This window comes from Rousettus aegyptiacus, unplaced genomic scaffold (assembly GCF_014176215.1).
Source record: "Rousettus aegyptiacus isolate mRouAeg1 unplaced genomic scaffold, mRouAeg1.p scaffold_m13_p_4, whole genome shotgun sequence".
Classification (NCBI taxonomy): Eukaryota; Metazoa; Chordata; class Mammalia; order Chiroptera; family Pteropodidae; genus Rousettus; species Rousettus aegyptiacus.
In genome coordinates, this window is record NW_023416307.1 from 40,100,207 (window position 1) to 40,115,077 (window position 14,871).

The 14,871-nt window shown below is 39.8% G+C and overlaps 2 protein-coding genes across 7 annotated transcripts in view; both read right to left on the reverse strand.

The window, feature by feature from the left end:
• The window catches only part of LAMP3 (lysosomal associated membrane protein 3), a 31,817-nt gene extending 21,143 nt beyond the window's left edge, over positions 1–10,674 (reverse strand). For both annotated transcript variants that reach the window (XM_016138008.2, XM_016138007.2), the window contains exons 1-2: positions 10,629–10,674; positions 4,599–4,775 (exon numbers count right to left, since the gene is read on the reverse strand). In XM_016138008.2, coding sequence (XP_015993494.2) covers positions 4,599–4,775; positions 10,629–10,659 — 208 coding nt within the window. In that variant the 5' untranslated portion in view covers positions 10,660–10,674. The remainder of the gene's footprint in view (positions 1–4,598; positions 4,776–10,628) is intronic.
• Positions 10,675–11,815: 1,141 nt separating this feature from the next.
• The window catches only part of MCF2L2 (MCF.2 cell line derived transforming sequence-like 2), a 193,092-nt gene continuing 190,036 nt past the window's right edge, over positions 11,816–14,871 (reverse strand). For 4 of the 5 annotated variants that reach the window (XM_016138001.2, XM_036218821.1, XM_036218819.1 and 1 more), the window contains one exon: positions 11,816–12,063. The gene's annotated coding sequence lies outside the window, so the exon portion shown is untranslated. Of the gene's footprint in view, positions 12,067–14,871 lie in introns of all 5 variants that reach the window. The other variant, XM_036218820.1, reaches the window with a different exon arrangement.

The following is a 14,871-nucleotide window of genomic DNA, read 5'->3' on the forward strand; positions in this document are numbered from 1 at the left end:
TAGAAAATTCTGTCAACTTGATGATAATCACAGGACCAGTAAATTTTGGAGCTGAGACCCAAACCCCTGTCTGAACCAAAGCCTACCTTTGGATTTGGGGTTGGGTAGAGGTGGTGTGTGCCACTGGAAAGAATGGTGAGAGAAGAGACAAAAGTAGAGGAGAGTGGAATAGTAGGGCATGACCCCAATTCACAAAATCCTCATAATTGTGGTCTTCAGTGAAGCTTTCAGAGACTCATGTGCTTAAATAGTGATTATTGTCCAGAAGAAAAGTTCTAACTTTAAGCCTAGTAGTAACACTTATCAATTATTTCTGCACAGCTGGCTTGAAAATTAGAATGGACAAAAGTATCAGTTCACATTTCTTTGAATACCCTTTTAAAAGACACATTAACCGCATTAAGTTAACAGAGACTACTATTAAAGAGTCTTATTTGTACCTAAATGTTCATTTGAATAACTGAAATGTATGATATTCAAGAGTTGTAGATTTTATGGGCTATCGGTTTACTTTGTAAGTCTTTGTAAAATCACTAGACAGAACCTTTATGCCCACACTGTAGAACTTGGAGCAAGACTTTCCTTTCAAGATTGTTATAAAGGTTGACAGTTGTTGAAGATTTATTTTCATAATTCATTTGAGCTAAACCCAAGTTGCTGGTCCTTCAGTCAAGAACCACACAGGAAGCCCATTAAGTTCATATTATTACTATAGGGAAAGAGAATTCATTCCCAAACATGGTTTCCAGGAATACCTTGTAGTGAAAAAGCAAAGACTGATGCAGAGAATTCTGAGAGACTGGAAACCACTTGCCTTTTTTTTCTCTTGGGGAAATCGCTGGATTCTTGATAAAATCTCACTGCATATAGCTTATGCTTATGAGCTAAAGTAGCACACCCTTTCACAGGAGGAGACTTCCTCATAATGCCATTAGAATTCCTTTCTCAGGAGTGGTGAATAAACTCAAATGAGGGGGAGAAAGCACATTGATCACTCATGAATGCATAGCATCCCAAACAGGACAAGAAAACTCATGGTACCCGTCAAGATGTGCCTAGTATGTAGAAAGATTTGTAGGATAGCTGGAAGTGATGACAGTCATGCTGTCTTGATATGGTGTATGACTTTGTGGTGGACAAAATGCTAGGCTGGCAGGTGGCTGGACCAAAAGTGACCAAAAGTGTCATAGTGTACTACAAATTGAACCAGTCTAGAAAATATTATTCTAATATCCTTTTCCTTCCCCTCTCTGCCCACCTCCTTCCATCCTCTCTCCATCTTCCTGTAGGTATGTGAGCTGTAAAAGATGGGCAGACGATTAGATGGAAAACTGACAGAGGTAGACACGCTGTACATTGTAATATGTCCCAGAAAGTTCATGCTTGTTACATACTCAGAAATACCTGAGAAATACTGTTTTACAAAATCTATGTATGTGACCACAAATATGTGACCAATCTTCATCTAAATTGGGTCACAGTTTTTAAATGGGACCTATGTCCCACAGAGGTCAAGTTCACTGGTCTGTCTGAGACACAAAGAGGGCAGTGGGCAGAAGCAAGGTCAGGGCATAGCTCAGAATCTGTCTCAACTCTCCCTCTACTCGAAAACAAAACAAAACACAAAACAAAACAAAACAAACAAGCAAACAAAAAACCCTAACAACAGCCCTGGACTCTACATACTGATGTGCCAAGCCACCCACCTCTCCAGCATCTCCTCTCCAGTATTCAGGAGACTCAGCAAACAAGCGCCCAAGGGCCTTAACTCACTGCTTGGACTTCTCTGTAGGAAGAGGCGTAGAAGGTTTTGGTTCCCCGCAACCTTCAGGAAGGGCTGAGAGATGACTCATTGGACAGGCCCTGGGAAAGTCAGTGACCACACAAGGGCCTCTTCTCTACGTATTTCCTGGACAGTCGGTCCTTCCCAGATAGGCTTTGTTTGATTTCCCTCCCATATCGAATTCCACAGGAATGTAGAAGCCTCTTGTGAACCAAGCTCCATGCCAGACACTGGGGGTAGGTCTTTGTTCTCAGGGGTTCAGAACTTCATGAGGCAGACATATGAATAGACCACACTCCTCAGCTTGACAAGTGTTATTACTGAAGTAGGCCCTGAGCACTATAGGATGGGGTGTGGAATTCAACATAAGGAGAAATTTTTCAGGCAGACAAGAAAGTAAGTGGTATCCCAGGAAGGAGGAATCATATGTACAAAGGCCTGGAGGATTTAGGGCCTTGTATGTCTGGAGAACAGCAGGGGAGTCAGGATGATGGGAAAACAAAGAGGGTATGGAGAAAGCGGGATGAGGCGGAGTTCAGCAGGGAGCAGGCCTGGCAGGTCTTGAAGGCTACACTTTGTCTGCAGAGCTCTAAGGAACAGAGCTGGGGAGTAAATGGAGCTCGGTGGCCATAGCCAAAGGCAAGGAGCTATGTTTAGCATCCTAGCACTTAGCCCCCCACCTCAAGCACTTTCTTTGGCCCCTCCCAGGCAGCAGAAGCAGCCCGAGCTAGGTGCGGCAGGAAGACTATTTCTGATCGCGTGGGGTGGCAGGGGTAGGCACTTAGCAAGATTCTGCTCAGTTTCACAGTTTAACCATGGACCATTTAACAAAAAGATATAAATCCTACCTCCATTGGTTTCCTGTGGGACTTGAGATTCAAAGAGAACCCTTGAACAGAAGGGACTCTAGCCCCGTGACAGAGACTGCTGTCTCACTACCCCAAAATCCAGTCTTCCCCTTTCCCTTAGGAACAGAACCACAAGTTTAAGCTGAGTACCTGCTGCCTGGATTTAAAACACTATGGCCAAGCCTCCTTTCTAGCTGGGTGGGAATGTGTGATTGAGTTTGAGCCAAAGCTGTAACAAAAGTGGGCCTTCTGGAAAGGCTGCTTGAAGGGAACTCAATTGCCTGTGTGGCTTCTCCATTGCCTTTCTGTTTTCCTCCTCTAACCAGCCTGCAACTCGTGCATTATGGCCAGAGTTCCAACGGACATCTAGAACCACAAGACTTTTTGGGCAGGAGTCACACATAAGATGGCAGGTCCATAGTAATGAGCCCTCACACCAGACCTGGTCTGAATTACTCTGGACTTATTTTCACAGGAAGGAGAAATAAACATTTATCTTGATTAATTCACTATTATTTGGGCTTGTCTCTTATGTACAGTTAAACCTAGATTTAATCGATACAAACTAAAATTCCCTCATTTTATAAGGGAGGAATTTGAGACCGGGGAAGAAAAGTGACTGGATTATGACTACGTAGCTAGTTTACCCAGAAGCTAAGTCTTTTCTAGAAAAATGTCTAATGGTTTTCTCATCTCCAGTTCAGAGTGGTTTTTGAATCTAGGCATTTAGGGTTGTGCAGTACAGTGATGCAGAGCATGCATGGACCATGAAGCTGGACTTTCTAGACACAAATCTCAAGGCTGCCACTTGCTAGTTGACTGATCATGACCAATTCTTTAACCTGCCTCAGAACCCTCATCTGGAAAATGGGGCACCTTCACATGCTTCATTTGCTCAAGTCATCTCTGAGAATTTGCAGCTCAGAGAGGAAAGGGCAATTCAAGTATTTCCTCTCAACCTGCTATTGCATTTATTGAGCACTCGTTACAATTCTGAATCTGTCAGTCATCTGCCAGTCATGGAATTGGTGCTTGCACATGGGTCACTGAGGTCTTTTGCTTTTTTATTCGCTTGCCCTGCTAAATGAAATGGTGACTGCCTCCAAAAGAATATGAAACTAATTCTGAAAATGTGGCACAAGGAAAACCAGACTGGAATGGGTCAACTGGCTGGACTCTTCACCCAAGTTACATAATGATCAAGTGCCACTGTGTCCCCCGTTTAAATGTACTATCAGTGTTGTGTGGACAAAGCTAGTTCCCTCGCATGTTAAATTCAGTGGTTCTATAATGAATTGTGAATTAACCAGCAAACTTCATAACAGCACACAAGATGATTCAATGTCACAGAGAAAATGCTCTTGGTGAAGACAGGGGTTGGGGACGTAAAACAGTCATTAAAAGCTCAGTTTCCCAGACAGCCTCTCTGATCTGAAGTGTAACGGTAATTTTTAAAAATCTCTGATGCCCTGGTTTACACCTTTCTAAAATGGCACAATTTGTCAGACCACATCTCATTCATCTTCACAATTCACTGTATATACAATATAAACCTAGCATTTCCATTTGAGAAGAACAGGAAAATCAAAACATGCTATACTTTTCCCAGACATTGTAGCAAGAGCCCCATTTCCGAGCCCTGGTTTAGTTCTGTCTCTTAAATCTAAACGGTTTCTGTAAACTCTTCCTTAGAAGGTGCCCAGACAGTGACACTGTCTTCTGGGGTCGACACTTACTCTGCCTAACTTATGGAAAACAGTGTGCATTACACTGTGAAAATCCTTGGAAAAAATGAAGTGCGCCCCCCATGTAAGGTAATAAAGAAAAGATGTCCCCAGCCAAAAGCCCACAGTAACTGAAGCTGTTAGAGCTATATACAGTCTGTCCTATCTCATTTTGATCGGTAGCACACGAAGACATTGACGTTTAATAGGATAAGAAATGGCAGAGTCATGTGTGTCACTCACCAGCCAGGGACATGAAGAGCACCATCGCTGGAGATTGCTGCCAAGACATAACTGGGGAGCCAGGGAGAGCCACGGCCTCCCCAAGGGCTGGCGCTACTGCTCTGCTGCACCCAAGCTTAGCACGGTTAGGTCTTCTGAACAGCTGAAGGCTAATTCCAGGGGTGGCTCCCTCATTTACTTGTGACAAAGAAACCAAAGTCATTTACATAATGAGAAGTAGCCGAAAGTCCCTCCCAGTTGGTGTGCTGAGTGGGGAGGGAAACTACAAGTGGCCCTTGGAAGAAAGCAGACACTTTCATCTCTGCCTTTGGTGTTTGTGAGGACAGGCTGAGAAATGAGAGATAGCAGCTGGGGGTGCTCCCCCCAAACCCCCTGACCCAAGGTGAAGGGCAACTGAGATCATGTTTCAATAAGATCTGTCACAGTGCCAGCCCCTTTTCTTATAAGCTAAGTCTCCATTTTCCTTTAATATTTTGAGTATATTTCTGTAAACCCAGAGACTCCCTTCATGAGGGCTTTCAGTGGTTTCCATGTCCTCTTGGGCCATGCCTTCTGGCTTTTTTGTCTCTCCAAAATGACACTAACTTGACCTTTTAACCACATTCCCCACTGCTCTTAGTACCCTCCAGGGAGACTTGTTACCTTAAGAGGAGACAACCAGCCCCTCATTCATGGGAGGTGGCCAGGAATCTTAAAACTCAGTGGCTAGAGTACTGTCTGCCTCTGTGGGTATTCACAAAGCATCTGAGGCAGTCCTGCTGGATGCTGATGGCCATCTCATCTGGGGCCTCACCTGAGGACCTCACCTTGTGAGGTGTGGGAGGAGTGCAAGCTTGGAGTCAGGGAGATCTGGGTTTGAATCTGACCCTGCTGACTCGCCAGTTGTATGACCTTGGGTAACCTCTCTGAGCCTCAGTTTCTTCTGTACAATTGAGGAAATAATGCCTATTCCTAGGTGGTTTTCCAAATTTAAAGTTCCTGGAACACCAAAATACTCAATATCTTTGAAAGGCAATGCTTTCATGTCTCATATCTTTCCTCTATTGATTAGACAAAACAATGGTGGTCTATCTCTCAGGCTTGTGAGTGAATGAAGAATATACATTTAGGCAATATATTAGTATACTTTCCTGATTATAGAGTTTAGGGCTTTCAGCTTAGTCTCAATCCCTTTCCTGAAAACAAATTTTGGATACAATTATTTTATCTTATTTTATTGCTCTAAACACTCTAATCAAGCATACTTACCAAAAGTCAGTAGTATGTTTCCAAATTAAATTTTTTTTGGTGGAAGGTGAAGATCTACTTGTGCCAGTTACCCTAATTTCAGCGAATACCTTCCTAATATTCTGGTCTTTGAGTCAATTTATTTGACAGACAATAATTAAGCAGATACTATGTGCCAGACTCTTCTTATTCTATATAAGTCCCACAGCCACTGTATGTGGGCACTGTTGTTATTATTGCTGTCACATTTCACAGATGGGAAAACTGAGCACAGAGCTGGGCTATGGATCCAGTCTTGCTTGAGAGTCTAGGATTTTAAGCACAATGTTGTACTACCACTGGAGAGGATTTCTATACTAGAATATAATATGCTTTCATGTTGCTTACTGTCTAGTTGAGAAAAAACATGCACTGATTAACAATAACAGCCAGAGAATGACTAATCAATTGCTTGCTGATTAGAGCCACACTAGATATGGAAAAGAATAGTCAGAAGTGGCTTCCTAGTGGTTAGAACTTGGAGAGACTTTGAAGGTCATAGAGGATCTGCATAGTTGGAGAATAGCAATAATAACAATAATAACCATAATAGTTTCCATCTAAGGAATCCCTACTATGTGCCTAGAAATATGCCTATTGTGTAATGCATATGGCACTTCTACAAGGAAGATTTTTTAAATCTCCATTTTATTATGTGGAAGCTGAACCACTCAATATAATACAACAGGCTAAGATTTGCATTATGGCCTGTTTGGCTTTGCTAGACCACAGGGAGTAAAATCTCTTACGGTGACAGGTCTGCCTGAAGAGTACCGAGCCATTTTAGAGAGGCCAAAAAACCCAGAGGACGTGGCCCAAGAGGACATGGGAGCCACAGAAAGCCCCCATGAAGGACCTCTATATGAAAGTAGAGGTTAGACTAACACGTGGAGGGTCCTGTGGCTTTGAGGGAAGGCTCATCCATTGATCCTGCCAGTATTTACTGGAGGAGGTCTAGAACCAATCTCCTGAGCAGATGCTTAGAGGATCAGAGTCCTGAGGCTGTTTTTTGGGGCACATGCTCTTGACTAGAGAGGAGATGCCAGAGCTGGGTGTCTCAAAAGCCACTGAAAACTAAGCACCGTTTCAGGTGCATACCATTTAAGTTTTGGTATATTATACTTTAATTTTCATTCATCCCAAATTATTATCTCATTATTAATGTCATCTCTTCTTTGACCCATCTATTACTTAGGAATTTGTTGTTTAATTTCCACATACTTCTGAATTTCCCAAATTTCCTTCTGTTATTGATTTCGAATTTCATTCCATTATGACTGGAGAACATACTTATGATTTCAATCCTTTCAATTTCTTGAGACTTGTTTTATGGACTAACATATAACCTGTCCTGGAGAATGTTGTATGTGCATTTGAGAAGAATGTATATCTTGCTCTTATTAGGAATGAAGTGTTCTGTAGATGTCTATTAGTTCTAGTTAGTCTGTAGTGTTGTTCAAGACTATTTGGTCTTTTGTTTTGTTTTATCCGTTATTGAAAGTGGGGTATTGAAGATTCCAATTGTTGTTGTAGTGTCTATTTCTCCCTTCAATTCTGTCCATTTTTGCTTCATGTATTTTTATAGATCCGTGATAGAATGACCCTTTTATCATTATAACTGTCTCTAGTAACAGTTTTTGTTTTAAAACCTATTTTGTGTAACATTACTGTAGCTGTCCCAGCTCTTGTTTGGTTACTTGCACATGGTGTACCTTTTTCCACCTTTTTGCTTTCAACCTATTTGTATTTTCCACCTTTTTACTTTCAATCTAAGGTCTGTCTCTTGTAGATAGCATATAGTTGGATCGTTTTTTAAAACTCATTTTGCCAATATCTGCATTTTAATTGTAGTGTTTAACCCATTTACATTTAAGGTAGGCTTTATGTCTACCATTTTGCTTTCTTTTTTTTTTTTAATTTTTTAAAAAATTGTTTATTGGGGTAACATTGGTTAAGACAATTATATAACTCTCAGGTGTACATTAAAATTTGACATCTATATATTCTATTGTGTGATTACCACCCAAAGTCCAGTTTGCTCTTTGGTTCTACATGTTTTTTTTTGTTCCTATGTTCCTCCATTATTGTCTTCTTATGTGATAGATATTTTCCAGTATACAATTTTAATTCCATTGTCCTTCCATTTACCTTTTTATTTTTTAAGTTTTTTTAGTGGTTGCCCTGAAGGTTACAATTAATATCTCAGCCTATAGCAATTTAGTTTGGATAAATATTGCTAATCTCAATAGTATATAAAACTTTGCTTCTATATAGTCTTATTGCCTATGCAAATGGCCTATACAAATTACATCTTTATATATTGTATACCATCATCATAGCTTTACATGGGTAATTGCTTTATGCAGTTGTCATTTACATAAAATAAAAGAAAGAGGAGTTACAAACAACAGTATAGGCTGAATGTGTTCCCTCCAATTCACATATTAAAGCCCTGATGTAGTGGTATTTGGAGGTGGAGCCTTAGGAAAGTCATCAGATCATGGGGGTGGAGTCCCCATGATGAGATAAGTGTCCCTCTAAGAAAAGGAAGAGAGTGAGCCCTCTCTCTGCTCTTCCCCGTGAAAAGATGCAGTGAAAAGGCAGCTAGCTATTAGGCAAGAGGCAGGTACTCCCCCAAACTTGGCCCTGCTGGCACCCTGATCTCAGACATTCCACTTCCAGAACTGTCCGAAATAAATTTCTGTTATTTAAACCACCCAGTGTATGGTAATTTTTATAGCAACTGCAGATAAGACAGACAAAAATTATATTTATAATGTCTTTTATATTTATCTGTGTAGTTATGTTTATTGGTGCTTTTTATTTATTCATGTGCATTTGAGTTATTGTCTAGTAACCTTCCAGTTCTGCTTGAAGAACTCCTTTTAGTATTTCTTGCAGAGCACTTTGGCTAATGATAAATTATCTGTTTTTGTTTATCTGGCATGCCTTAATTTCTCCAGTTCTGGAGGATAATTTTGTGCATATAAAATTTTTGGTTGGCAATCTTCTTTCAGCACTTTAAGTATATCATCTCACTGCCTTTTGGCCTCCATGGTTTCTAATAAGAAATTTATTAATCTTATTGAGAACTGCATATGGTTTGAGATATGGATCAAAGTTCATCGCTTTGCATGTTCTAGCATCAATTGTTGAAAAGAATTATCTTTTCTTCACTTCATCATTTTGTACCTTTGTAGAATATTAGTTGCCCATGTTCATATAGGTCTATTCTGTTCTACCAAAATGATTTTCTATGTTTATGTCAGATCTAATGGCCTTGACTGCTGTAGCTTTATAATGAACCTTTGAAATCAGGTATTATTAGGCCTCCAAGTTTGTTCTTTAACATTTTTTGGGTTTCTCCCTTCTTGCTCCCTAATTCCTTTTCTTATGCTTTAAATTAACCAATAAAGAGTGAACTCAAAACTAGACCCTCCACCCTTGGACCCTAATAAAGGCAAAGCCCCAGGTGCTCTCTGTCTCTGTCTCTCTACTGGTGACTTCACAATGTGGCTCTCAGGTGTGCCATGTACCCATGTGAGTAATAAATCTGTTCCTCAAAGTTCCCAGATGGTTTCTTGCTGAAGTGTGTCCTGCAGTCATAATAAGAACCATGGGGCTGGCCCAGACGCAATGTTAGCCCCAGGGTGTTGGTGGAGGAATTGTCCGTGGGGCCCATCATGAGTAATATGGCCTGGGCAAGTGCCTTAGGCATTCCTAGCATATAGTATCCCTATCAATAGAATGAGACCAACACAACATAGGTGGACGCAATTCAGCCCATAACCATGGACTGTCTCCCGAAATGTTCTGTGTACACTTAAGAAGAATGTGTGTGTTCTGCTGTTGTTGGATTCCGTGGTCTATAAATGTTAATTAGGTTAAATTGGTTGATAGTTTTCAAGTAGTCTATATTCTTACTGATTTCTTTTTACTTTATCAGTTCTTGCAGAAGAGAAGTTGACATATCTGACTATAATTGTGAATTTTTCTGTTTCTCTTTGCCGTTCTGTTTTTGCTTTGCATATTCTGAAGTTCCATTATTGATGTGTAAACATTTAGGATTGGTATGTTTTCGTAATGAATTAACCCTTTTATCATTTTTATATAATCTTCTTTATTTTTGGTCATATTCTTTGTTCTGAGACCCACTTTTTTATATTAACAAAGTCATTCTGGCTTTTTTGTTTAGAATTAGCAGAGTATATATTTTTCCATCCTTTTAATATTCTTAGGTCTTTATAGTTAGAATAGGTTTCTTGTAAGCCACAGGGTAATCCTTTTTTAAAAAAATTATTCAATTTAACAATCACTCTCTTTTATTGGAATATTTAGACCATGTAATTATTGATATGTTTACATTTATATCTACCATCTTGGCAATTGTTTTCTACTTTTCCTGTTTTTGGTTCCGTTTCTCTTCTCGGATTACTTGTGTTTTTAAAAATCTATTTTATCTCATTTGTTGGCTTATTAGTTGTAACTCTGTCAGATTATTTCAGTGTTAGATTTAGAGTTTATAGTATATCTTTAAGGTATCACAGTGTATTTTCAAATGATATTATACCACTGTGCATAAAGAACCTATGACAAGGAATTTCGATTTCTTCCCTCTTGGCCTCTGCTCTTTTGTTGTCATACATTTTAATCCTGCACATGTTACAAACTCCACAACATATTATTATTATTATTTTTGTATTTAAACAGTCAAGTATATTTTAAAGAGAGATAAATAATAAGGAAAAAGACTTTTATACTTACTCATGTGATGACTGATTCTGGCAGTACTCATTCCTTTGGGTAGATCCTTGGGTTTGCTACTGCTATCGTTACCCTAAGTGTGTCACACACTTCAAATTCCTCTAATGTTACTTGTGTTGAGGGTATAGCCTTGTTTGCCCAAATGTTTTTCTCAGTCTCTGCTCCACCCTCAGCTTGAAGTCTTCTCTGCTGTGTGTGGGAGTCTCTCTCCATGCACTGGTGGCTCTGCTAGCTGTATCCCACTGCTGCTCATGGGTCAGCACGTGTCAGTTAGCCTGTGGTGGGGCAGTGGCTGAGGGGCCAGGTGTTCTGTTTTGAATACCCCTCAGTCATGCAGGTACTATGTCCCTGGGTCCTTCTTTTGGGGTGTGATCTTTGAAGTGTTTCTATCCCTCCCCCGTCAGCAGTTTGGGGCCTGGCACCTGTTCCATCTCTCTCCCAGGCTCAGAGGTTTGGTTTTTATTGCTATCTTTTCCCAGCTGTGTTAGATTTGCCAGACTCCAAAGGGTTTAAGTGTTCATTGCCCTTACTCCAGCAGTTGGTTCTGCTTTAGTTCTGCAGGAGAGATGGGGCAGTAGGATCCCATCATAGTTTCAGGCTTTTCCTGTAGCAACTGATATCCACCCCCCCCCCGTCCCCCCCACCCCCCCCCCCCGGTCCCAGGTCTGTGCCAAGAGGATGCTCTCTCGGGATTTATGCTCATCATCTTTGTGAGTGCCCCAATGAGATCACTGGGGTTTGCAAGTGGATGCAAATTTCCCTTACATCTCTGGTCCCCAGAGTTTCTATTTTCTCTAGCAAGCCCACCCACACTGGGCCACTAACAATTTTAGCTGAATTCTCCCTGCCAGTGTATACAGTGCCTGTCCCAGCTCAGCAAATGTTGGAGTCCCTTTTCTCTTTGCAGGTGCCCTGTTTTTCCTTAGATTTTAGGTTAGATGTTGCCTTGTGAACTCAAGCTCTCTCATGAGTTCAAGTTGTGAAGTTGCATATTTTCTAGATTTTTTTTGTTTATCTTGCAAGTGTGAGGATGGTACTTTTTCTAGCTTTCTACATCTCAAGCAGAAGATAATTTTAACAGCTGCATAGGGTTCCACTGAATGTCAGCACAATACTTTATTGACCAGCTTTTAATTATTTAATATTCTATTTGTTATCTATTGTTGTTTAACAAATGACCACAAAACTTAGCAGCTTAAAACAATGAACATTTATTATCTCATGGTCCTCTGGTAATGAATTCAAAGCAGCTTAGCAGGGTTCTTCTGGCTCCCGTCTTTCATGAGATTTCAGCCAAGACATCACTTAAAGCTGAAGCCATCTGTAGGCTTGAGTAGGCTGGAGAATCTACTTCCAGGGTGGTTCATTCACATGGCTGCTGTTAAGAGGCTTCACTTCTTACCGTGTGAGTCTTGTCATAGGGCTGCTACAGCGTCTTCTCAATATAGTAGCAAGTAATCCAAAACAGAGAATGAGGAAGAAGCAAAAAATGTTTTTTATTACCCAGTCCTGAAAGTCTATCACCAACATTTCTGCCACATTCTGCTTATTAGAGTCATTACTGCAGCCCACACTCAAAGGGAGGAGTGTCGATTTAGTGATAAATTTTGATAGACATTGCAAATTGTCTTCTAAAAACCCAGTACTAATTTACACTCCCACCAATAGTGTATACAAGTAGTGGTTTTTCTATAACCTCCCCAACACTGGATATTAACAAAATTTTAAATGTTGGACTGTATGATAATAAAAAAATGATATCTCATTGTTTTGCATTTTTTAGTATATTTATTGTATTTTGAATTTCTTTTCTTGTGTATATTCATGTCCTTTGCCCATTTCTATTTCTATCGTTATTGATTTATAAAAGCTCTTTATATACAAAGGAGTCTTTGCCATATGTTTTTAAAAAGTATTTGTGATTTAACTTTTTGTTCTTTTTATTCTACATATAAGTTTTTGCCTCTTACATGGCATAATCAATCAAAATTTTCTTTTATAGCTTCTGGTTATAGTTTTTGCCTGGAAAGACTTTATCCTATTCAAAATTATTTTTTAAATAGTTTTGACTTTCATGATTCCTTTGTACATATTTGAATAGTATGAAGTATTTTAAGGGCTGAGGTAAACTTATTATTTTTTTCCACATTGTTATTCAGTAGTCCTAGCACACTTTCACACATAATTTATCTTTTTTGTTCAGAACTAATTAGAAGTCCCTCTTTGTACACTCTAAATTATGAGGTGTATTTGGGTCCATTTCAAGATTTTGTACTGTTCCTCTTATATTGGTTTCTTCCATAGTACAGTAAGTCCAAATTTAACATTAGAGATGAGGTTTCGGAAACTGAGACTTTAAACAAAATGGCACATAATGAAACCAATTTACAATAGGCTATTGATATAAACAAGAGTTAAGTTCCTACGGCATATTTCTAGTCACAAAAACATCACCAATCTTCTAAATAAAGACTCTAAACACTTTTAATGTTAGACATTAAAATAAATGTGACCTATACATACATTTAAGAAAGATGAATAAAAAAAAAGATAATTATTTTCAACCCACTTCTTCCAGTTCAGGGTTGTGGGAATTGGCGCCTATCCACACAGCTCAGGGTGCAAGGCGGGAACCAGCCCTAGACAGGGTGCCCTCCATCACAGGGCACACTCACACGCACACTCACACACACACACACACACTCATTCAGACTGGGGCAACTGAGACGTGGCAATTCACCTCATGTATACATCTTTGGGATGTAGGGGGAACCAGACTACGTGGAGAAAGCCCGCACAGACATGAGAATGTGCAAATTCCACGCTGACAGTGGCCCTAGCCAGAAATCGATTTTTTTTCTTATCAACATCACTAAACAGCATTGAATGGAAGAACATTATTTGAGAACCTACTGTATGTGTTCTCTGGCAAATAAAAATATCATGATACAAATCGATAATTTTTGCTGCTTTAATAGCCATATTCAAAAGTTTATCCATAAAAACTACTAGCAGATTAAAAAATTAATTGACAAATATTTTATAGAGAATCAGTATAATTATGTTTTATAAAGCGCTCTATACTCATCTGACAACAAACTTGAAACTCAAGAGGCATTTCATACATATTGAAGGAGTAAGCAAGTGCCACTGTGGTCATTAGAATCCTGGCCTACAAGTTGAAAGACCTGGATTCTAGTCCCTGCTTAGCTGCAGGCTGTCTGGGTAACACTGATGCATAGTAATAAAATTATAGTTGGGCAATGGCCTCCTAGTTACATTCTTAATACCTCTTGTAGCTTGTGGTCATGCAAGAAAGCCTTCACTGAAGAAATATAAGAAAAGGTGCCATTTGCAGGTGGGCCTTCAAACATTGCACATGCAGTCTTCCAAGTTCTTTCCCCCCTCCTGCGAGCTAGAAATCAGACATTGTGAGACCTGCTTTTGACTTTGTAGACAAGGACAGTGTCCTAGAGGATGGTGGAAAAGCCAGAAAGAAGGAACCTGGGACCCCAAATGGCTGTATGGCTGAGCGGCCTGCATACCTAAACTTTAAGTCCTTATATTGTTGGATTTCTTTGTTACAGCAGCTTAGCCTTTCTATATACCAACACACACGGGATATTACATTCCACAAAGAAAAAGGTTCTATGGTCAAATGAGTGGGAAATAATGAGTTTAACAAAAGTATACAGACTTCCTTCCTGCAAGAGTTCTCAGATACTTTAATCTACTAACTGGGATCAAGCTAGGAGGGATAGAATATGTACAATTTTAAAAATGTGTTTATTATTAGATGAATTTGTTGTTGTGGGATTAACTCATTGAACTTTTACTTTTTCTGTAGATTCTACAAAAATACTCTGGGAAATGCTGGTTTAGAGGATAACTAGCTTTTAAATAATTTCATACTGCATAGCTGGCATTTAGTATGGATTCAGACTCCCTCCAGATTTTACAGAACCAGGGCTGCTTTTAGTGAAACTGTTTCAGCCGAGGGACTTTATTTGGGGCTACAGCTGTCCTACTTCTCAGCAACATGTTCAACTCTGGGTCCCTCTAGTGGGCAACAGGAAACATTATAAAGCCACGGATGATTTGAACAACTTGTAAAAGAAGGCGGGGTGGGGGGGAGTGGGGCATGATTTTATCTGAAGGTTTGCTATACTTTCCACTTAATCACATGGAAGAACAACACAAATTTTACTCATAGAAGAGCCACCCCCCCTACCGTTTTTAAGAA